Below are 24573 nucleotides of genomic sequence, written 5' to 3' on the forward strand. Positions count from 1 at the left end.
CATCCTGGTAAATCTCCTCTGTACCCTTTCCAATGCTTCCACATCCTTTCTCCAGTGAGGCGACGTATGAGAGGGCGTATAATATAGGAGAAATCAGTGGAAAGGTAAAGGTTTGGTAGTATTAAAAAAATAAAATAAAGCAACTAAAGAACCATTGGGAGATAAAATATTAAATATGAACGTCAGCTGGTCGAAATATACAACAGGATACTTTTATCATATGTAGATACCGTGGCACATAACAGCTTGGGACCCCTGGTCAAAATTTCTGTCACTGTGAATAGCTAAGCGAGTAAATGATGACGTGATTTCCAACAGGTATAAAGTTAAAGATGACACATTTCTTTAATATTTTAAGCAAGATTACTTCTTTTTAAAATGTCCATCTTTTACAGTTTCAAAATACAAAAAAGAGCCCAAAACAAAAGTATGGGCACCCTGCATGGTCAGTACATAGTAACACCCATTTGGCACGAATCACAGCTTGCAAACGCTTTCTATAGCCAGCTCAGAGACTTTCAATTCTTGTTTGGGGGATTTTGGCAAATTCGTCCTTCCAAAAGGCTTCTAGTTCTGTGAGATTCTTAGGCCGTCTTGCATGCACTGCTCTTTTGAGGTCTATCCACAGATTTTCGATGAAATTTAGGTCAGGGGACTGTGAGGGACATTGCAAAACCTTCAGTTTGTGCCTCGTGAGGTAGTCCATTGTGGATTATGAGGTGTGTTTAGGATCATTATCCTGTTGTAGAAGCCATCCTCTTTTCATCTTCGGCTTTTTGTCAGACGGTGTGATGTTTGCTTCCAGAATTTGCTGGTATTTATTTGAATTCATTCTTCTCTCTACCAGTGAAATATTTCCCGTGCCACTGGCTGCAACACAAGTGCAAAGGATGATCGACCCACCGCCTTACTTAACAGTTGGAGAGGTGTTCTTTTCATGAAATTCTGCACCCTTTTTTCTCCAAACATACCTTTGCTCATTGCGGCCAAAAACATCTATTTGAACTTCATCAGTCCACAGGACTTGTTTCCGAAATGCATCAGGCTTGTTTCGATGTTCCTTTGCAAACTTCTGACACTGAATTGTGTGGTGAGGACGCAGGAAAGGTTTTCTTCTGAAGACTCTTTCATGAAGGTCATATTTGTGCAGGTGTCGCTGCACAGCAGAACAGTGCACCACCACTCCAGAGTCTGCTAAATCTTCCTGAAGGTCTTTCGGAATCAAACCGGCGTTTTGATTTGCCTTTCTGGCAATCCTACGAGCAGTTCTCTCGGAAAGTTTTCTTGGTCTTCCCGACACCAACTTGACCTCCACCGCTCCTGTTAGAACCATAGAATCATAGAACACAACAGCATAGAAAACAGGCCATTCGGGCCTTCTAGTCTGTGCCGAAACTTTATTTCGCTAGTCCCATTGACCAGCACCTGGTCCATAACCCTCCAGACCTCTCCCATCCATGTACTTATCCAATTAATTCTTAAAACTTAAGAGTGAGCCTGCATTTACCATGTCAGATGGCAGCTCGTTCCACACTTCCACCACTCTCTGACTGAAGAAGTTCCCCTTAATGTTCCCCTTAAACCTTTCCCCTTTCACCCTAAAGCCATGTTCTCTCGTATTTATCTCTCCTATTGTAAGGGGAAAGAGCCTACTCGCATTTATTATGTCTATACCCCCCATAATTTTGTAAACCTCTTTCAAATTCCCCCCTCAGTCTCCTACGCTTCAAGGGATAAAGTCTCAACCTGTTGAATATTTCCCTATAACTCAACTCCTGAAGGCCCGGCAACATCCTAGTAAATCTTCTTTGCACTCTTTCAAACTTACTGATATCCTTCTTGTAGTTAGGTGACCAGAACTGCACAAAATACTCCAAATTTGGACTCACCAATATCTTATACAACTTCACCAGAACATCCCAACTCCTATACTCAATAGTTTGATTTATGAATGCCAGGATGCCAAACGCCTTCTTTACAACATTGTGTCATACGGGGAGGGGTGGGGCTGGAAGCGGACCCAGATGCAAGACACAGACACTGAAGTACTTGGAACAGGACAAGGTTTATCAAGAAAGCAAGGGGAGTCAGGGAGAAACGACGCAGGGCATGGACACAGGCCCTGGACGAGACAAGGACACCGAACCTGGGCTAGGATTAAGAATAGAAAAGTGGGACAAGGACAAGGAACTTGGAACTAGTAGCATGGACTAGGACTCCGAGCCAGAGACTGGACAGGGACCCGGAACCTGGGTCTTGACTCGGGCTCGGACGCCGGATCTAGGCGAGGACAAGACATAGCTACAGGACTGGACTTGGAACTCCTGCACAGGACGAGGCACATAGACAGGACGAGAACACAAAGCCTTGACTTAGACAAGACAAGGTTCTAGGACTTGGCTTCGACTAGACGAGGTACTTGGACGTGACTTGGACCAGAGGAGGTACTAGGACGTGGCTTGGACTAGAGGAGTGATTACTGAACTGGACAAGGGACTGCTGGACTGGCTGAAAGACCCCTGGACTGGACGAGGGAACTCCAGCACAGGACGAGGAATCTCCAGCACCGCGCCGAGCGAAGTTCTCCTGGGCTAGGCGAGGTACTCCTGGGCTGGGCGAGGTAATTCTAGGCTGGGCGAGGTATTCCTGGGCAGGGCGAGGAACTGCAGCACAGGACAAGGACCTCCAGCAGAGGACGAGGGCTTCAGCACAGGATGTGGCTCTTGGACTAGATTGGTTTCGGTTCTTGGACTCGGCTTGATTAGGCTCCTGGGTACGCAACCGGTAACCTCCTTGGAGTGCAGGGTTGGGACACTTCTGGGATGCAGGGCCGGGAACTTTCTAGGACGCAGGGCCTGGATCCTTCTGGGATGAAGGGCCAGGAGCCTCCTAGGACGTAGGGCCGGGACCCTCCTAGGACGCAGGGCCACGATGCTTTCTAGGAAACAGGGCCCGGACACTTTCTTGGGTGCAGGGCTGGGCTGACTACTGAGGATACTTGCCAAGGGTACTCTTGAGGTAACAGTCGAGGAAACCGCCGAGGAACCCGTCAGGGATTCAGATCAGGAGGGGAAGGGAACAATCCAGCGAAAGGAGCTGAACCCCTGAGCTATTTATGTAGCCAGCCCGAAATGAGAATCAGGCGCCTCAATCAAGGCGCCCAGGGAACCGGGAAAAAAAAACAGGAAAACCCGGAATACGGATTGACGGACCGGACCGTGAACCAGAATGCAGACTTCACGGACCGGACCATGGTACCCTGTCTACCTGTGACGTCACTTTCAGGGAATTATGTATCTGAACACCCAGATCCCTTTGTTCCTCCGCCCTACTCAATACCCTGCCATGTAGTATGTATGTCCTGCCTTGATTTGTTCTTCCAAAATGCAACTTCTCACACTTGTCTGCATTAAATTCCATGCACAATTTTCTGGCCCATTTTTCTGGTTGGTCCAGATTCTTCTGCAAGCTTTGAAAGCCTTCCTCGTTTCCACAACACCTTCAGTTGTAGTGTCATCAGCAAACTTGCTGATCCATTTTACCACATTATCATGTAGATCATTGATGTAGATAACGATCAATAGTCCCAGCATAGATCTTTGAGGCACACCACTATTCATAGGCCTCCAGTCTGAGAAGCAATCATCCACTACCACTCTCTGTCTTCTCCCACACAGCCAATTTCGAATCCAGTTTACAACCTCTCCATGGATAACTGGTACCTGAACCTTCGGTACTAATCTCCCATGTGGGACCTTGTCAAAGGCCTTACTAAAGTCCATGTAGGCAACATCCACAGCCCTTCCTTCATCTACTTTCTTGGTAACCTCCTCAAAAAACTCTACAAGATTCGTTAAACACGATCTACCACGCAGAAAGCCATGCTGACTATCTTTAATCAACCTTTGGCTGTCCAAATACTTGTATTTCCAATCTCTCAGCACACCTTCCAATAATTTACCTACTACTGATGTCAGGCTCACCAGCCTGTAATTACCTGGTTTACTTTTGGAGCCTTTTTTAAACAACGTAACAACATGAGCTAGCCTCCAGTCCTCCGGCACCATACCTGTGGGTAAGGACATTGTAAATATTTCTGCCAGGACCCCTGCAATTTCTACAAGAGTCCCTGTCAAGGTCCGAGGAAATATCATATCAGGCCCGGGGGATTTATCTACCTTTATTCACTGTAAGGCAGCAGGAAACTCCCCCTCTTTAATCTCTATATGTTTCATGACACTACTGCTTGTTTCGATTCCTTCCATATACACTATGCTAGTTTCCTGAGTAAATACTGATGCAAAAAAAATAAACTGTTTAAGATCCCCCCCATCTCGTGAGGCTCCACACATACACGACCACTCTGATCTTCTCGGGACCAATTTTGTCCCTTAATATCCTTTTACTCTTAATATACTTGTAGAAACCCTTCGGGTATACTTTCATATCATCTGCCAAAGCAACCACATATCTTCTTTTTGTCTTCCTGATTTCCTTCTTTAGTATTTTCTTGCATTTTCTTTACTCTTCAAGTACCTTGTTTGTTCCCTGTTGCCTAAAGCTGCGCTACACCTCTCCCTTTTTCTTCACCAGATCGCCAATATCCCTTGTAAACCAACGTTCGCTGTGCCTGTTAACCTTGCCTTTAATCCTGGCAGGAAATGTTAACTGACATTTCTTAATTACATTACGAACTGAGGAAACGGCTACCTGAAAATGCTTTTCTATCTTCTTATATCCTTCTCCCGCTTTGTGGGCATCATTTATTTTAATTTTCCGAGTGGTAGGCAGCTGCTTAGAGGACCCCATCTCTGCTGATTTTTGGCACAACATTTGAGGAGTCAGGGTATTTATGAAGCTTTGAAATTTGCATCACCTGGCCTTTCCGAACGATGATTGTGAACAAGCCATAGTCCTAACAAGCTAATCAAGGTCCGAGACCTTGGTAAAAGTTATTTGAGAGCTCAAATCTCTGGGGTGCCTAAACTTTTGCACGGTGCTCCTTTCCTTTTTTCACTTTAAAATTGTACAAAACAAAAATAATACACTAATCTTGCTTAAAATGTTCAAAAGCATGTTTCATCTTTAACGTTATAACTTTTGGAGATCAGTTCACCTTCTCCTCACTTACCTATTCACAGTAACAGAAATTTTGACCAGGGGTGCCCAACCTTTTACACGCCACCGTATATATTTCACGAGATAAGGCACCGATATTAAATCAAATTCAGATTCTATATATACTGAGAGAGAGAGAGAGAGAGAGAGAAAGAGAGAGGGAGAGAGAAGGCGAGAGAGAGAGAGAGAGAGAGAGAGAGAGAGAGCGAGAGCGTGAAGGAGAATCAGAGAGAGATGGAGGGAGGAAGAGGAAGAGAGAAAAGTTCCTGGCTCCGTCGACAATATATGAAGCTATTTTGAACACTTTGGAAGGAAATGGGCGCAGTTTCTCATACCAGCTGGTGCAGTTCGAAGTCCGACCGAAAGCATATATATATATATGTGTGTGTTTGTGTGTGTGTGTGTGTGTGTGTGTGTATATATATATATATATATAAAAACATACAGATAAATGTTAAAATTAGGAAGGTGATATTTCCCCTCTGTCCACATGAATATGTGTTGCTGAGAGAAATGGAAATACTAATATACGGCAACGTCGTGGCGTTGTGCTTACGGGCGTTGTAAACCAAATTTTTATGCCCGATTAAATAGTCATCTGATCACAGGCCGGGACTTGAAATCCCGGCAAAGCAGTGAATACATCTGGATAACAAGAGACTTGCAATCTTAGATGCCGCATGGATAGGTTTCTTAACTGGGAGCTTCCAGGTGGAAACATTGACCGTGATGCCGGGCTAAAAATGACATAGGAACACAAGATTGCTTCTGTTTCCAGAACGCTATAACCACCAAAGTTAAGTCCGGACTTCGTGATAAGGTGAAGGTATATGAGAAGTTGTGTGAAATGTTTCTTTGATGACATACCATCTCTCTCTGTGTCAAAAACCGATAGGAAGTAGATCCTCTCTTTAGTTTCTCCAACTTCATCCACAGAGCCGAGTTCTGTCTTAAGGAAACCCCGGGCAACTTGTTAGATTTAAACTTTTCGAAGGAGATTGGCGTATTTCTGAAGAAGGGTGGACCCCAGCAACCCACAAAAGGGTTGTGCTTATGGGGGTTAATCCCCGTATGGTTTGCCGTCATCATTAGCAGGGGTCAATAAAAAAAGGTCACCGCGCATGAGCAATTGGACACATTTAATCCATGTTATGATTTTGCGGTCTGTTGTCGTTCCGTGTGGATGTTTTCTGTCACAAACTAATGAAATGTTCATCCGGTTGACGAGCCAGTGTACACTCACCAAAATTGTCTGTTCCACCACCTTGTAACTCAGGACTGCGGCTGAAGTTGGAAGACAGACTCTGAGTTCGGGAGTTGCTTTGTTCTAAGTTGCCTGGGTAGCTCTAATTAATGCTTTCTCTCTCCCCCCCCCCCACCCCCACAGCAAAGAAACGTACCTTGATACGGAATATTTTCAAATGGTTTATGCCAGTGGAATCGACAACGGAAAACGATCAGGATGGGGTACCGACAACAGCAGAGCAAGGTGCGATCGAGGACGGTGTCCTTCTGGAAAACGATCCGGCGGTGCAAAGCCAGCCCGGAAGTTATGCGGTGGCGGACGATGGTGCTGCGCAGAGAACCGATCCTAGCGAAGAGCCGTTATCATCTACGGGCTCGTTAAACAAGTATTCAAGTTTACAACGGGGAACTGGTGAGTGCAATGCGACAGACGGCGGAATGGGAAGGTTGAGAGATGAACGCAATGGAAATTGGGGCCCTCATAGGAGGAACGGAGCTGGGAGTGGAAAAAGGCGGAGGTACCAATGATTAGTTATGAAACTCTTCCTCTGTGTTGCAGTAATCGGGTGACATTTCATAATATCGCTCGGTGGCTTCACTTTGATATTAAAAAAAAAGATGTCGCCACCCAGATGGTGACAGTACTTCGGGGAAGGGTGTATCACGGACGAGAATAGACTTTAATACCTATCCCTCCCTTGTTCTTGATAAGTTGTTGGAGAATGCGGCCGTTCCCGTGTAGGATCTGGGACAGCGCCGTGGAACAGGTTTTAATTTCGGTGGTGATGTAAGGAGAGCAAACTGTTTCGGGGTGGGTGCCTTTCAATAGACAATAGACAATAGATGCAATATTAGGTCATTCGGCCCTTCGAGCCAGCACCGCCATTCACTGTGATCATGGCTGATCATCCACAATCAGTATCCAGGTCCTGCCTTCTCCCCATAACCTTTGATTCTGCTATCTTTAAGAGCTCTATTCATCTCTTTCTTGATAGCATCCAGAGAATTGGCCTCCACTGCCTTCTGAGGCAGAGCATTCCACACATCCACGACCCACTGCGAGAAAAAGATTTTCTTCAACTCCGTTCTAAATGGTCTACCCCTAATTCTTAAACTGCGGCCTCTGGTTCTGGACTCCCCCAACATCAGGAACATGTTTCCTGCCTCTAGCGTGTCCAATACCTTAATAATCTTATATGTTTCAATCATATTCCCTCTCATCCTTCTAAATTCCAGTGTATACAAGCCCAGTCGCTCCAATCTTTCAACATATGATAGTCCCGCCATCCCAGGAATTAACCTCGTGAACCTATGCTGCACTCCCTCCATAGCACAAATGTCCTTCCTTAAATTTCGAGACCAAAACTGCACACAATACTCCAGGTGGGGTCTCACCAGGGCCATGTAGAACTGCAGAAGGACCTCTTTGCTCCTATACTCAATTCCCCTTGTTATGAAGGCCAACATGCCATCAGCTCTCCTCACTGCCTGCTGTACCTGCATGCTTACTTTCAGTGACTGATGAACAAGGATACCTAGATCTCGTTGTACTTCCACTGTTCCTAACTTGACACCATTCAGATAGTAATCTGCCTTCCTGTTCTTGCCACCAAATAGGATAACCTCACGTTTATCCACATTAAACTGCATCTGCCATGCATCTGCCCACTCACCCAAACTGTCCAATTCACCCTGCATTCTCAAAACATCCTCCTCACGTTTCACACTGTCACACAGCTTTGTGTCATCTGCAAATTCTCTAATGTTACTTTTAATCCCTTCATCTAAGTCATTAAATGTATATTGTAAATAGCTGCGGACCCAGCACCGAGCCTTGCGGTACCCCACTAGTCACTGCCTGCCATTCTGAAAAGGACCCTTTAATCCCTACTCTTTGTTTCCTGTCTGCCAAACATGAAATGTTGGAGGTGTTCTTATGCATATGCTGTCGTTTACTGCCAAGTATTTACATTTTATGGGAGGTGTTCTATGTGCAGCCTTTGTGAATACTTTGCAGGCGGTCTACACTGTGGAGTCGAAGCGTGAACATACAGGGTGGATGTTGTAAAACAGACGACAGTTGTCAATGTCAATGGCTTTCTATTTCCATTCATAGCTCCAGTGTCGGCATTCCCAGACCTCCTATCACAGTGGAGCGAAGAGCAATTATTTCAGGTAACAAAATTCTACAACGCGAGACTGAAACAGGCGATTGAAGAAGGAGTTGAAGGTCTCAGTTGGGAGCTAAGATACCAGGAGCATTTCACTGGAGGAGAACATGAGGTAGGTGGGAACGAAACCGTGACGTCTGTCTGTTGTATTGTCGTGAGATCAGGAACTGTTGCGTGCTTGCTCTTTCAGAAACGTGGACTCCCATGCACCATTAATCTTCGGTGCTGCCACTCCACGACGTCTGCTAACTAAATAGTAATTTCTGTCTGCATGTGTTATCATTACTATATGTGCTGTGTGCTGTGTGTGACTGCATGTATTGCATTTTGCACCTTGGTAGAACGATATTTTGCTTAGCACCTGTAGGTTTCAATGACAAAGTTGAATGTGAATTTGAAGTGGCGCCAGCAGCCAAAAGGGAGACGAAGAGTAGTCGCATTCACCTTCTCACACTATCGGGACTGTTTGATGATGTAGCGGTATTGACCTCGGGTCAGTTTCTGTCCTAGAGTTCATGGCCTTAGGAATGAATCCTATGAAGTGGGGGGCAACTGGCAGCTGCAGTTTCAGAATCAAAGATTCATTCCAAGAACATGTCGTAATTAACACGGTGGTTCACGTGAGCCCATGACACCCCGCCCAGCTCAACAGACAGGCTCCTTGCAAACATCGTGGATCGTGGAGCAGAACTGTCTCGTTCACTTCTAAAAAGTGCTGAAAAAAATTCCCTCGGTGCACGCCTTTCTTTCGAACACCTTTGTCCTTAATATATCATAAACGGCTCAATTCGTGATTCAGTTCTTTTCACCCTGTGTAGAATTTTGGGATTTCTTTAATCTTTTCTGACAATGATAATCCTTCACTACTGTTCCCGTCCTGATTTCCTTTATACGCAACCCCACATAGTCTATACACCCAAAGATCCTCTCCACATAGTGCTTCCAGTGCCATGCATCTACAATACACCCTCCATGGCCACAGTATTAGGTACTTCCTGTACCTAAGAAAGTACCCACTGAGTGGATGATCCTTGCCTTCTACTGCTGTTCGATGTGTTGTCCATTCACAGATGTTCTTCTGCACATCACTATCCAAAGTGGAGCTACTTGTCTCATTTTCGTCTTCCTGTCAGCTTGAACCAGTGTGGCCGCTCTCCCCTGACTTCTCTCATTAAAAGCAAAGATGTTTTCGCCAACAGAACAGCAGTTAATGGATATTTTTAGCTTTTTTTCCCCCATCTCACACCTAAATACTTCAGGCAATTGTGCGTGAAAATATTCGGAGAACAAATGTTTCTGCGACACTCACATTCTTTGTGGCACCTACATACATTCCACTGTCAAAGTACTGTAAATTAGATCAAATTTCTTCCCCATTCCGATTTTTTTTCTCTGTCTGAACCTCTTGATCATGTTTGAAAGCTTTTATGCACTGCGTTGCTGCCACATGATTGGCTGATTACAGCATTTCATTATCAAGTGTATAGGCATACCTAATCATGTGGCCATTGAGTGTACACATCTCTTTTATTTTCATCAGCCATTCACAATCATTCAGGGTTCACTGGAATTCACATTTGTACCATTCGCTATTGATGTCATGGCCTTGTTTGAATATCCTCTTGATGCACCCGCCCTATTTTCTGCACTGATAGTTCGAGTCGAAACACAGTCATGACCTCCCAGCAGTGAACAGATATTTAACCCCACTTCCAGCAACTCAGTCCTCTGATTATATCACTTGTCGTCCTTTTCAGAGTATCAAAGTGCTCGCGCAGAATGGAAACCGCATGGAGAGCTCATCACGGTTTCTCACTCTGGTGGCAGGGAAAGGCTCTCGGGCCCGAAGGGCGATGTGGGAATCTTTTGTTCGAAAGCGGACAGATTTACCAAAGTTGGACAAAATCCTGAAGGACATCCAAGAGCTAGGTACGGAAACTTAACAGAAGAGAGCAATGCAATCCTGCGGATGTAATTACATTATTCATATCCGGCTTCACGCTGCTGTATTGATTTATGCAGGTTCCGATCTTCGTCGATACATGGATGTCTCCCGAAGCATACATGAATTATCCAGTGAACTGGAAGGTGAGCATCAAAGCGCAGGTTTCAGGCAAACGTTTTGTGAGAAACATTGTCTGATTGGAGAGGTTTGTTCACAGGTTGGCAAGATCAGAGAATCAGCAATTCCAAAGCTGAGGAGGGGGTTAGACTAGACTTGCATTTGACCAACTAACGTTCTAGCCGGAGCAGATTCCATAGCAAGTAACAACCGGTAAATTTTCTGACACACCGAACATTTTAGACTGCATTGTTGAACTGACACATTGCGATTACCATAGACACCTGATAGAGTCCGGCCTCAACAGATTAGATGTACCAAAGTTATTTCCCATGATAGGGGAGTCTAGGACAAGAGCACACGTCTTCAGGATTGAAGGACGTCGATTTAGAACTGAGATGCGGAGAAATTGCTTTAGTCAGAGGGTGTTAAATCTGTGGAATTTGTTGCCACGAGAGGCTGCAGAGGGCAAGTCATTGGGTGCATTTAAGGCAGAGATAGGTAGGTTCTTGATTAGTCAGGGCATTAAAGGGTATAAGGAGAAGGCAGGAAAGTGGAGATGAGTGGAATAATTGGGTCAGCCCATGACTGACTGGTGGAGCAGACTCGATGGGCCGAACGGCCTACTTATGCTCCTATATCTTATGGTCTGATGGTCTAATAGTCCTGACGCTTGAGTTCCTCATCACTGTTACATCACCTTGTAAGGAAACCCGTTTTCATCATAGCGCGTCCCTTATTTCTTTGCATGTTACATCCCAAACATTGAAGGACACAAATGAATGTCAGTTGTAGCAATGATTGATGCACACATTTTTTAAAGTTTCTGTGTGTTGTATTAAGTATGCAAAATGTCCTTCCCTTACATTGTTCAAACCCTGAAAACTTTTTTTTTCACTTGAAACCCTTCTTTTCATGATCCGTTCGGCTGGCAAGGGCGAATGTGATATAAAGATTTCTTCCAAATTTTGCTCTTAACCCACCCCTACCCCTGACTCGACTGACTTTGATCTCAGACAATTTCCCAAAAGAAAGAAAAAGCCCAGATAGTGCATGGACAAGGCAGGAGCAAAGCTATGATCTCAACTCTGAATGTAAGTTTCCGAATGGCAACGATCTACAATCAGCATTAGATGTCCTCTGCCGATAAACGTCGTTGACCTCCAATGTCAACTCGATCATTTTCATCTTTCACCGGAAGATGGCGCATTCTTTGATAGCTTCAGCTTTTTCGTCCTTTGTCCTAACACCTGCAACGTAGAGCGCCCCTGAGCCCCACGCAGACTAACAGTTGAACTTCAATTGAAGAGCCTTCTCCACCGTCTCCTATTCTGCACTAGCAGCCTATGCTGCATTGAACCTGCCCTGGTGTCACCTGTTACAAACAGTCCCTTCAGTCTATTCAGAGCTCCTGCCAAGCTGCAAATGGAGGCTTCGAGTGCTTCCTAACTTCCGGTTCTACTGAAAGGTCCGGGACCTGAATATTCACATGTGTTTCTCTTTTCAAAATGTTACCTGACATTCTGAGTCTTTCATGCAGCTCAGGTAGATAGAGGGATATGCGCATGCAAAAGCTGCTCCTTTCCCAGCTACCAAATGCCCTTCTCCCCGTGCTTGCGCATTAGGGCGACACAGTGGATCGCAGAGACTGGTCTACGACAAAACAAAAAATAAAAATAATTATGTGCCAACGACAGTCCACGATATGGTAGGAAAGACTTAACAGGGTATGAACAGATTGTTGCCTTTCACAGCTCAGTTCATATCAGAATGTGACGTATATATTGGTCATATTTCACTGTAGAATTTGAGTCTACGAAAGGAATTTTATTGCACAGGACACGTAAGGGACTGTTCCCATTGCAACTGTAATTTTAAACAGTGAACATTCTGATGGAGTTTGTAACTTATTGTTAGAACTAGACATCTCACATTGTTGGCAAATTCTGTCTCTTCCCAGATGTTGAACAGACGCACAAAGAGGCGATTCGGACACACACTGAAACACTGAGAGTGAAGACGATTCTAGTAAAGGAGAAGGAGAAGGTTTTCCAGCTGGTTGATATATACGCTGAGCTCACGGTCATTTCCACTGTTCGAGATCGGAGACTGGTGGAACATGAGCTGCTGGCAAGAGGACGGGACCACGCCGAGGGGAGGGAGAAATATCTGCGAGAAGAACTCGAAAGAATTCAGACTGATGAGTTCTTCCAGAGGTGTTTTTCCAGGCGTAAACCTATGCCTGGATGTTCAACGGCAGTTGTTGGAATCGCGGGGATCGGGAAAACAACAATGGTACAAAAGATTCTTCACGGCTGGGCCACGGGGAAAATATACCAACAATTCCAGTTTGTTTTCAGTTTCAAATTCCAAGAGTTAAACTCCATTAACGGTAGAATAAACCTGAAGCAATTGATTTTGGATCAGTATCCTTACCTTGGGAATATCCTAGGAGAGATCTGGAAAAACCCAGAGGGATTGCTGTTTATATTCGACGGTTTGGATGAATACAAGTACAAAATCGATTTTGCTGACAGTCGGAGAGATACACAACCTCAGTGCCCAGATCCCGAGTGGTGGTGTGATGTGTCTGACATTGTGTACAATTTAATCCAGCACAAATTGCTTCCAGGGTGTTCAGTGCTGGTGACCACCCGTCCCACTGCATTGCGTGCATTGGAAGAGGCAGACTTCAGTGTTTGGACTGAAATAATGGGATTTTCTGCTGAAGACGGGAAAGAATATTTCAATAAGTTTTTCGAAGATCGGACAGTGGCAGCAGCTGTTTTGAAACACGTACAGGAGAACGAGGCCCTGTCCATCATGAGTTACAACCCCTCCTACTGCTGGATCCTCGCTCTGGCACTGGGCCCTTTCTTCACACAAAGAGTCAGCGACCCGCAGCGGGTTCCCAAGACTTTCACCCAACTATATGCCTACTATATTTACAACATCCTGAAAAACCACGGCCGAGAGACTGAGAGCCCCCGTGATGTGTTACTCAGGGCTGGTCAGATGGCCTTCAGAGGAGTGTCTCAGAAGAAGATTCTGTTTTCGGATGAAGATTTAATGAAGAACAGAATGCAGCCTTCCCAGTTCCTCTCCAGTTTCCTGATGGAACTTTTTGAGATAAACCATTCTGCCCGGCGGGTGGTGTACACTTTCCCACACATCAGTATACAGGAGTTTGTAGCCGCCCTCGCACAATACCTGAATCCACATCCGGGGGATATCCTGAGTATCCTCACAGAAGTCCACAACACGACCGATGAGCGATTTGAGGTATTTCTCCGTTTTGTTGCTGGTCTCTCATTCCCAGGATCAACCTGGGGCCTGGACGAGTTTCTGGGTCCACTTTCTCATCAAACCACCAGCCGAGTGATCGATTGGCTGATGTCGAACGTTGGCCGTGAAACTGGAAAAGGAGGGGTTAAATCTGGAAAGAAGAGACTCCTGAACACGTTTTACTGCTTATTGGAGTCCAATAATACTGGACTGGCTCAGGCCGTACTGGGGTCTTTGGAACGACTTTCATTCCGTGGATTGGAAATGACCCCGATTGACTGTGCAGTCTTGAACCATGCTTTTCGGTTCAATGATACAATAAAACACCTCGATTTGCAGGACTGTCGCATTCACTGCGAAGCATTGCGGCGGCTGGAACCCGGGCTGCACAAGTGCCAGGAGCTGAGGTGACTTATTTTTGGTTTACACCTTCTCCAGATGGTCGAAGTTTTTCTGTTTCTCGCTCCTTCAGAAGAACAGCAGAACTGGTTAAGGCGAGCAGGTGTCAGATTAGCTATGCTGTATTTGAATAGCGGGTTGACAAGAGGGGAGGGGGCGTACATCTTTTTTTCTATTTTATCGTGTATTAGTTTTAATATTAAATGATATAATCCTTTTTGCTACTGCTTTGGGAAAGAAAATTCATAGCCAAAAGGTGGATGAACGCAGTTATGGCAATTAACCAAACTTATAGTCGGTAACTTCTCAAAGATGTTAGTGACTAAAATATCTCCTTGTAAGAGGATGTTGTTGATTCTTTCAGGTCTGTGACTTACGGGAGATTATTATCAAACCGTAACGAATCACGATCTGTTCCGCAGCTCTTCTGGCCCGCTGATTGTCGTGACTGTTTAACTCTCACTAACACTGGCAAATAGGCCGGCACTGACTGCAACTTTGGGTCTTTCTGAGTGTTCCGCCGCCTTCCCCGGGAGAAGGGACGTTAGGCATTAAGCACTCGAAGTGCGCAGGGGACAACCACTACGCTACCGGGCCGCCCTGATTGGTTCCCGTCTCTTAGCAACACACACTGACTGTTGGAGGAACTCAGCAGCCCGGGTAGCATCGATGGGAAAAAGTACAGTCGACGTTTCGGAACGAAGCCCTTTGACAGAACTGGAGAAAAAAAAAAGCTGAGGAGTAGCATTTTTCTTCTCCAGTCCTGCCGAAGGGCTTCGGCCTGAAATGTCGACTGTACTTCTTTTTTTTTCCCATATATGCTCCCTGGCCTGCTGGGTCCCTCCAGCATTCTGTGTCTGTTGCTCGGATTTCCAGCATCTGCAGATTTTCTCTGTTTTTGTGGTTCCAGTCTCTTGTCTTGTCTTGTTTATCCAGGGAACAATGACAGACGCATAATACTTTGGGGTATTCACTTCTCCTTGGTAATCCTGGGCGGGGGGTGGGGGGGGGGGGCGATGAATCCGGAATTCCTGACAACCCGGCCAGACTCCATTGTGAGGCGCCCCTTGGGGGTGGGGGGGAGGAGGTGTCTAGAAGCACCGCCTAAAGGTCTGGAAAGTCGCAAGTGGAAAGCTCGCTGATTAGAGATACCTGGAAAATTCGAAGTACAGGGGCAGTGAGAACTTGTAGCCAGACAGCATGCATTATGTCGCATGAATGTCTGGGGAGGTAGTTACAGAAATAGGCAACGTAACTCACCTAAATTATGTCACGGTTTAAAGCCGAAGCAACTTGCGTGAAACATGTCCGGGCGAATGTGACACCGACACGAATCCCCGTTTCCCATCACAATGTCCTCTGCATTAGAAGATTGATTCTTTCAATGCTGGGGCGATGCTTAAGAAGAATCTTTGCCAAACTTCAATTCCAAGTGCCTCCTAAAACAAGAAATCGAACGGATGTGTTTTATTTAATGGACAAACTGGCAGAAGAAGCTATCCGTTCAAACTTTACACTAAGCATTGTTACCAATACTCGACACTTCCATGTCCTTCGACACTTAAAGCAGAGTGTCCTGCAAATTTACATCATACAATTTAGGTCCATAGGAGCAAGGAAGATTGTGTAGCCGTGAAGCCACCGTCTCCGTCTTCCAACCAGATAGGTCGGAAATGAGACTAAATCAGGATGATTTAATGGCTTCACAACAACTGTGTTCAGTTCTGGTCACCTCACGACAGGAAGGATGTAGATGCAATAGAGAGAGTTGAGAGGAGTTTCACAAGGATGCTACCCGGATTGCGGCTCATGCCTTATGAGAATAGTTTGAGTGAACTCGGCCTTCTCTCCTTGGAGCGGCACAGGATAAGCGTTGGCCTGATTGAGGTGTGTAAGATGATTACAGGCAGTGATCGTGTGGATAGCCAGAGGCATTTACCCAGGGCTGAAATAGCTAAAACGAGGGGGCATAGTTTTAAGATGCTTGGAAGTAAGTACAGGGGTGATGTCTGGGGTAAGTTCTTCACCCAGAGAGTGGTGGGTGCGTGGAATGCACTACCAGCGACAGTGGTGGAAATGGATACAACAGGGTCTTTGCAGTGACTCTTAGATAGGTAAGTGGAGCTTAGAAAATTAGCAGGCTGTGCGGTAAGGAAATTTCTATGTTCTATGCTTTATGTAACTGATGAAGTACATTGTTAGCAATTGACGAATAAACCGGAGAGGTACCGAAAAGTTGGTGTCCGCGACGGGATTTTTCTGGTTATTTAACATTTAGCATTTTGTAAAATAACCGATCCAATATGTATCAATCTATCTGTGTTTTTTTTTTTTGGTTTGTTTGTTTAGACTTGGGAGCAATCGGCTGGGTGATTCGGGAGTGAAATTACTGTCTTCAGTTTTGAAGAACCCGGAGTGTAAGATACAGAAGTTGTGGTAAGTGAATGGGTTACATCAGTGGCCCGTCAGATCGCCTCACTCTGGCCTCGATTGTGTCCATTGAGCATTGACCTTCAGTAATAAACTGAGCGCAGTTTCGGCGACACAGACCACACCGTGTGTGCTGCAGGCGGTATCAACACATCTGAACAGCCGTAAAGGGACGTGCGTGAAAATACACCGCGCTTCTCATCTCACCTCCAAGTAATTAAGGCAGATGGAAGGGAGTATTGGGCGTCCCCCAGACTCAATTAAAAGAATATTGAAACATCAACTGCTGCAGATGCTGCAGGGATAAAAGAGAAATTAGGAATGCTGAAAAATCTTAGGAGGTCAGGCAGCCTCTAAGTAGAGAGAAGCGGGGTCGGCATTTCGGTTGAAAGATCCCTCAACATCACTGGTGTGGTGAGCTGAGAGGGATGTGGACAGACGCATTGTACGTCTGTGATATGGGGTGTGGAGACAGTGTAGAGTGAGTAAAACGGCAATGGACAAATATCACGTGGGACGTTCCTGATGGATACGTCTAGAGAAGGATGCAAGTGAATCAGGAAATCTGCAGACGATGGAAGGGGTCTGTGTGTGAGCAGTCTTGGATAAAGAGGAATGAATTGACCAAAAAAAAAAGGAACGGAGGATGCAGTCGAGTAAGTACGTTGGCATAAGAAGGGTATAACGCAGTTCAAAATTGATCATGTGGAGAGTTATACCCGGGAAAATAAATCGACGTGGGAAAGCAGGGGGAGGTTTTTTTTTAAATATTTATGTTTAATTACTCCAAGTGGTGACGTTATTAGGTACTTTCCTTACCCAATAGAATGATCACTTTGCGTACGTTCTTGGTCTTCTGCTGCTGCGGTGGCCCATCCACTTCAGTGATCGGCGTGCTGTGTGTTCAGAAGTTAGTCTGGTCTTCCTGTCAGCTAGACCCAGCTGTGGCCACTCTCTGACCACTTCCACCCACAAGAGCTGAAGCTCAATCCACTGTTCTTTCCGTTTGCTTTTTCGCATAATTCTCTACAAACTCCGTTGCCTATGTGCTTGAAGCCCCAAGGAAGTCAGCAGATCCTGAGATGCTCAAACCAGATGGCCTGGCACTAACGATAGTCAGTCAGCGCGATTACCTTTATTCCCCATTCTGATGTTTAGGCCAAACAAAACCTGAATCTCTTGATCACATCTGCTTCCCTTTATGCATTCAACTACTGCCACATGATTGGCTGATGATCTATTGGCTATACCGATCAGGAGCACAGCTGGATCCAATAAAGAGGCGACTAGGGGTTTCTGCGGTCATTGATACAAAAAGAAAGGGAAGCAACACGCATCAAAATTGCTGGTGAACGCAGCAGGCCAGGCAGCATCTCTAGGAAGAGGTACAGTCGACGTTTCGTCCGAGACCCTTCGTCAGGACTAACTAAAGGAAGAATCATCACTTACTAACTCTTCTTTCAGTTAGTCATGACGAAGGGTCTCGGCCTGAAACGTCGACTGCACCTCTTCCTAGAGATGCTGCCTGGCCTGCTGCGTTCACCAGCAACTTTCATGTGTGTTGCTTGAATTTACAGCATCTGCAAAATTCCTGTTGTTTGCGTTTTAAAAAGAGGGACCGTTTCTTGCTTCAAAAGTGAAAGGGGAAAAGTTGGAATGAAACTGCGGAGGAAGGCAGCAGTAGCTAATTATAGAAAAAAAGACTGCTAGAGGAGAATACGGCTTAGATTATTGAGGATGTATTTCATATTCCCGGGAGCTGTGCTGATATTGAATTCCGCACTCTATTCTGGATATCAGTGAGAATGGGACTGATGAAAGATGGGACAGATTTGAGTTGAACCTCCTATCTGGATGATTCTCAGAAGAGCGGCTAACCATCTCACTGATCTTTCCTTTGGGCATCTCTCTTCCATTTTATTTGCTATCCGCGAACAAATGAGACCGTACGTGCAAACGCTCATGATATCATACTAACGTTGATCGAAGGAACGAAATGAAAACTCATTCTGCAACAATTTCACCCCCTCTTTTCTTTCCCCACTCTCCTGCTGGCGTCCAGGCTGGATTCCAACGGTCTGACGGCTGCTTGTGCTGAGGACCTCGCCTCCGCTCTGAGTGAAAACAGCTCACTGACTGAATTAGACATGAGCACAAATGAACTGAGAGATGCGGGTGTGACCAAGCTATCGGAGGCTCTGAAGAATCCGGATTGTAAAATACAGAGATTGGAGTAAGTATCAGATCGTGAGCGATTGCGTTTCCGTTCTCCAGTTGCCCGGCGTTATATATGGGCAGGGGTCTCGTCAGGACTCGATCATTTAGGAAGCGCCTTTCCTCACTTGAGCCCCCGAGCCCAGCCCAACGCTCGATTTACGGTGGCTGCGCTGATGTCCTCAGCTGCCAGTTGTCCCTGGGCTGCCTATTCGATTGCGTCGCAGTCCCCAACACTCAAGGTGGGACTCTGCGTCATATCAAACACCCTAGAAGTTCAGGTGAGTCCATGGTATCAATGCAGGAGAGGTTGCTGGGAGAATAACCTAGTGAACATTTTATAGGATTTCATTGAACTCAAATAGCGATTACCTTAAATATTTCACCGGTTTGTTTAAAATGCAAACTTCAATATGTTTATTTCAATACCTTTTTACTGAGGTACTTGAGTGTCAGTTATGAACAACCATTCAGCTTCAGCACTGGCTTTTGCAGTGATCACCTTGCAAAACTGACGCCCTCTGCTGTCAAACACCTGAACGTCTCATCCAGGTGGAAAGCCATGCATTGGAGCGCACTCGGAAAATTTAAAAATAAATTCTGATAGTGAGCCGCGTTATCTGAGCCAAACACATCAGGACAGCAAATGGCAACGTGATCAATGTATCCCAGGCACTTAATCATTCCTGTCTTTACTTTTTTTTTGTTCAATCTACAGTTTGTTGGATGCTTGTCTCACCGATTCTTGCACCGAGAATCTCGCCTCCGCTCTCAAAACCAACCGCTCATTGACGGGGCTAAGCCTGGAAATGAACTTGTTCACAGACCATTCTGTCCCTGCTCTACAATACCTCATAAACAACCTCCCGAGTCTGGAATGGGTCCAGTGAGTGCTTGTTGGTATTCAATTTGATAGAATTTCCCTTGTCATGCTCTGAGGATTGGTTATTTGGAGCTTGTAAAACAAAAGAAGAGTTCATACTCTGTAAATTGGCTGATGACAATGATCCGTGCATGTTCTATGGTAATGTAGTACTGATAATTACTTGCAGCCGCTAACACAATTTGGGAATGTACTCCATACGGTGGCACTGCCCAGTCATGTTCCGCAGGAATGAAACTCTCACTTTGTCACTGATCCTAAGACATTCCCCACCGTCACAGTACTTCAAGCACACTCGGGGGCGGGGGGGGGGGGAGGGCGGGTTCAGGGGGAATGATCCTCACTGAAATTGCACTCCAGCCACAGTCTGTGGGAAGAGATTTCACACTGAGACAGCACTCCAACCGCACTCTGTGCGAAATGGATCCTCACTCTGACAGTAATGCACCCACACTCTGTGGCAAACTGAAACTAACTGTGACAGGATTCCAACCACGGATTGTGGGAAACTGATTTTACCTGTGACAGTAATCCTACGACTTTCTGTGGGAAACTTATCCTCACTGTGACCGGACAATAACTATACACTGTGGGACAGAATTGCTCACTGGAGGAATTCATTCTTCACTCTGATAGAACCCTCTGTTCCAAATATCAAGCAGTAGTAAATCAAGGCAAATGACCTTCTCTGTTGTCTAGAAGACCCTTTGCCACTCATCCGAAAGGCTTCTTCAGTTCTGATCCAGGGTGGGTAGTTTTCCAGTTTATAATCTCGATGAGTTATTTAAAGGTATAGCAACGACATGAGGGTTGTTCAGAGTTGCGGAGGTAATGGGAGGATCATTAGTCTTATCTTTGCATGAATAGAGTTGTGAATTGCTGTGGAGACGTCGGGGTAGTAAGACTTTATTGTAAGCAGTTGCTTGGTGGTGTCGTCCGCCACTCCCTCTGTTCGGGGATGGGTTTTCCAGTTTGACAAAGATGGCTTCTTTAACCCCACATTCAAACCACCTGTCCTCCCAGTCCAAAATGTGGACATTGCTTTCATCAAAGGGGAGCCCCTTGTCCTTTAGGTGTAGATATACAGCCACGTCTTGACGGCTGGTGGCGCAGTAACATCAGCGCCGGACTCTGGAACAGAGTTTCCCGGGTTCGAATGCAGTCGGGCCATTCCCGGGTACGCTTTCCATCCTTGCCGGTAAGAAACATACTGTACTGCGACATGTCTGTGTAAGGAGTGGCGCGCCACACTGTCTCTTGTTCCACGATTTGCAGGCCATGAAAATGCCCGACGCTGGCCTCTCAGGCCTGAGTCAACGTCATCATCATCATCATCTTGACGAGGTGTTTGCCACAGGTCTATGCAGTTCTTAGAGGGGTTGGGGTACAATACTACCTATCAACTACTTTTTGGAATGGATTTTCCACTATCTACGATAATGATCTGTCTATACACACCTTGTGATAAATTCATCTTTCTGCAGCTGCAGCCAGATTTCCAATGACATTTGTATGTGCTGTTGTTATGTTGACACTGTTGTGCAATGTTGCTCACTCTATTTTGTTCTTCAAACATTTTTTTTTTCAGGCTGGAGCGGAATCCCTTCTCTTTTGATGCAAAGAGTCGCTTAAGGTCTTTGGAGGACTCCAGATCCAAACTGAAGATTGGATTGTGAGCGCGGGGAAGGAATAATGTGTGGACAAACAGGATTTTGCAGATGCTGGAGATCCACAGTACAACACGCGAAATGCTGGAGGAACTCAGCAGGACAGGCAGCATCCACGGAGAAGAATAAAGAGACGCCGATTTGGGCCGAGTCTCCTTACAGGAACTGATAAGGAAGGGGGAAAAGCCAGAATAAAAAATGTGGTGGGAGAGGAAATAGTACAAGCTGGAAAGTGATATTTCAGATCAGATGAGGGGAAAGTAGTCTGGTGAAGTGAGAAACTGGGAGGTACTATGTGGCAAAGGTAAACAACCGAAGAGTGGGAATCTGGTAGGGTAGAGGAGTGGATCATGCGGAAGGACGAAGGGGTGGAGGGGTTTGCTCAGATGAAAACGATAGACAGGATAATGTAATCACTGAACAGGGCCTATGGATTCAGTTCAGAGCTCGACAACTTATCTTCCCTGTGTTCGTTTACTGATTGTTTTGAATTTCCTTTTTAAATCAGCGCGAGCTGGTGAAACTTAAAGCACGGGAGTAAGGAAACAAACTCTTTTCTCAATTGCTAGTAACTTTCAGACCGCTCTAGTGATGTTTAGCATTGTGGCTTTCTGAAGATTTACATCAATATTGCTGTGTCGGCTTAATTGTTTAATGCTATGGTATAGTGACCTGTGTAATGCTATTGTATCAGATAATACCAATCGCTTACATTTCTATTGGGACAATGCATATTCTATTAATGATCAATAGTCATTCAATTTCCTCCTTCAATTCATGCATTTTTTTTCACTTACCGATTTCTTTATGTGTTTTTACAATGGCTATATCTATTACGTAAACCATTCTTCCTTGTTTATCCTGTAATATTACATCCATCTATAAAGTAATTATGTAATTATATTCAATAAAATAATATATAAATAACTTATCTATTATTGATTTCCCTCAATTCAAGCTGGTAAACCATGAAGGATGGGATTACCCAGGCACACACATTTCTCAATTGCTGGGAAATTCCGGACCATTCCAGTGGTGTTGCGTATTGTAGCTTTCTGAAGATTTACATGAATTTTCCTGTGTAGGCCTAATTTCAAATGCAATTGTTCGGAGACTTTAGGCTCATACGAATTGTTAGTATTACTATTGGAACAATGTATCCCCTATTCATATTCCATTGCCTTCCCTTTCCCTCTTTAATTCATTATATTTAACTGATTTCCGTATATTGTGTGTATTTGAAGTGGCCATATCCATTAAGTAAGTTGGTCTTGCTGGTTTATCCTGTAATATGATATTGGAACAGTTATTATGGATTGTCCGATCTGTAATAAGGCATCGTTCGTAATGTAATTTGTCCGATTCTGACTTTAAAATGGATTGCTCTTTCACTCATAGTCAGGTGTTCTGTCTTTTAAGAGTATGGTGTATTTTAAAGTACGAGTTTCGGGAAGGGTGTTTGGCACCTCCGTCGCTCCAAGGCCAGGTTCACTCAACCTATTCACATAAGGTACACTCTCCAGTTCAGTCAACACCCTCTGCACTATCTCTATCGGATCCACATCCTTTCTGCAGTGAGATGACCAGAACTGAGCTCAGTACTCCACGTGGCTGTAAATAAGGTATTATATAGCTGTAACTTTACCTCACGGCTCTTGAAATCAATCCCATGGTTGATGAAGGCCAACACGCCACACACCTTCTGAAAAAACACTGACAACCTACGCAGACATGGAGACCAAGATCTCGCTGATCCTCCACAGTACAAAGAGTCCTGTCATTAATATTATATTTTGACCGACCAAAATTCACCAGTTCACACTTATATGGGTTGAATTCCATCTGTGACTTCTCAGCCCAGTTCTGCATTCTATCGATGGTGTTCTGTAACATCTGACAACCCTGCCGACCATCCACAACACCCTCAACTTTTGTGTCTTTCAAAAGCACTAGCATATCCTATTTCTTAACGTCTAAACACTCAAGAATTTCAGTCCGCTGTAAGTCATCCCCACAATTGTCAAGGTCCTTTATCCCTGGTGAATACTGAAGCAAAGTATTTATTAAGTACCTCTGCTACCTCCTCCGGCTCAATGCACGTATCGTCAGACTTGTTCCGGTTTGATCTCGTTCTTACATGGCTTATCCTCTTGCTCTTCACATATTTGTAGAATGCCTTGGGGCTTTCCTTATTCCTGCTCGAGAAGGCCTTCTCAACGCCCTTTCTGGCTCTCCTAATTTAATTCTGAAGCTCCTCCCTGGCACCCTTGTAATTTTCTAGCACTCTAACAGTACCTATTTTTTGAACCTTTGTTAAGCTTTTTCTTTTCTTACTAAGATTTTCATAAACTTATCATAAGCTCTTCTTTTCTTCTTAACTAGATTTTCTACATCCTTTGTACACCGTGGTTCCTTTACCCTACCATCCTTTCCCTGCCTCAGTGGGACATCCCTATGCAGAACGCCATGCAAATGTTCCCTGAACATTTCTGCCGTGCCTTTCCCTGGGAACATCTGCTCCCGGTTTATGTTCCTAAGTTTCTGCCTAGTAGCACCACATTTGCCCCTTCCTCAGTTATATATTTTCCCAAATATTCATTTAAATATTCAGCAAGCCATAATACTAAGCAGCACGAGAGTATTCCAGGTTTTACCACTTGAGTTGAGAATTATAATATAATCATCATCATCATCATCACCATCGCCATCGCAATCATCATTATTCTCACCATCATATCATCATCACCATAAGTGATATACTGTATTCTTAACCTAACTGTGTTGGAGAGCTCCAAATGAATATCAAACAAAAATGCATTTATTTCCTGTTTGCCTGAGGATTCTACCGCAAGACACATGCTGCATCATCTCCTCTTTCAATATACCGAACACGCCGTTATTCGCTCTCTAGTAAAAGCTCCCTTTTTTACGACACATCCCAATGCATGCAATGGAGATAATGCACTGACCCTGTTTTCTCTCCACCATCCCAGTCTTTCAGGTAACACTGAGACCACCCTCGCCCACCCCATGAAATTTTCCCTGTATACTTGATCTTCTTAATATTGATAAAAACCGCGCAGACGACTGTGTCTTTTT

The 24573-nt window shown here is 44.9% G+C and overlaps 1 protein-coding gene across 1 annotated transcript in view; it reads left to right on the top strand.

Annotated features, from left to right (window-relative positions):
• Positions 1 to 24573, top strand: part of LOC134339917 (uncharacterized) — a 68506-nt gene that overhangs the window by 12934 nt on the left and 30999 nt on the right. The window contains exons 3-11 of the mRNA XM_063036704.1: positions 6506 to 6775; positions 8480 to 8646; positions 10292 to 10463; positions 10557 to 10622; positions 12557 to 14288; positions 16630 to 16716; positions 18773 to 18943; positions 19643 to 19810; positions 21396 to 21479. Coding sequence (XP_062892774.1) covers positions 6506 to 6775; positions 8480 to 8646; positions 10292 to 10463; positions 10557 to 10622; positions 12557 to 14288; positions 16630 to 16716; positions 18773 to 18943; positions 19643 to 19810; positions 21396 to 21479 — 2917 coding nt within the window. The remainder of the gene's footprint in view (positions 1 to 6505; positions 6776 to 8479; positions 8647 to 10291; positions 10464 to 10556; positions 10623 to 12556; positions 14289 to 16629; positions 16717 to 18772; positions 18944 to 19642; positions 19811 to 21395; positions 21480 to 24573) is intronic.

Source organism: Mobula hypostoma, chromosome 31 (assembly GCF_963921235.1).
Source record: "Mobula hypostoma chromosome 31, sMobHyp1.1, whole genome shotgun sequence".
NCBI classification, from domain to species: Eukaryota; Metazoa; Chordata; class Chondrichthyes; order Myliobatiformes; family Myliobatidae; genus Mobula; species Mobula hypostoma.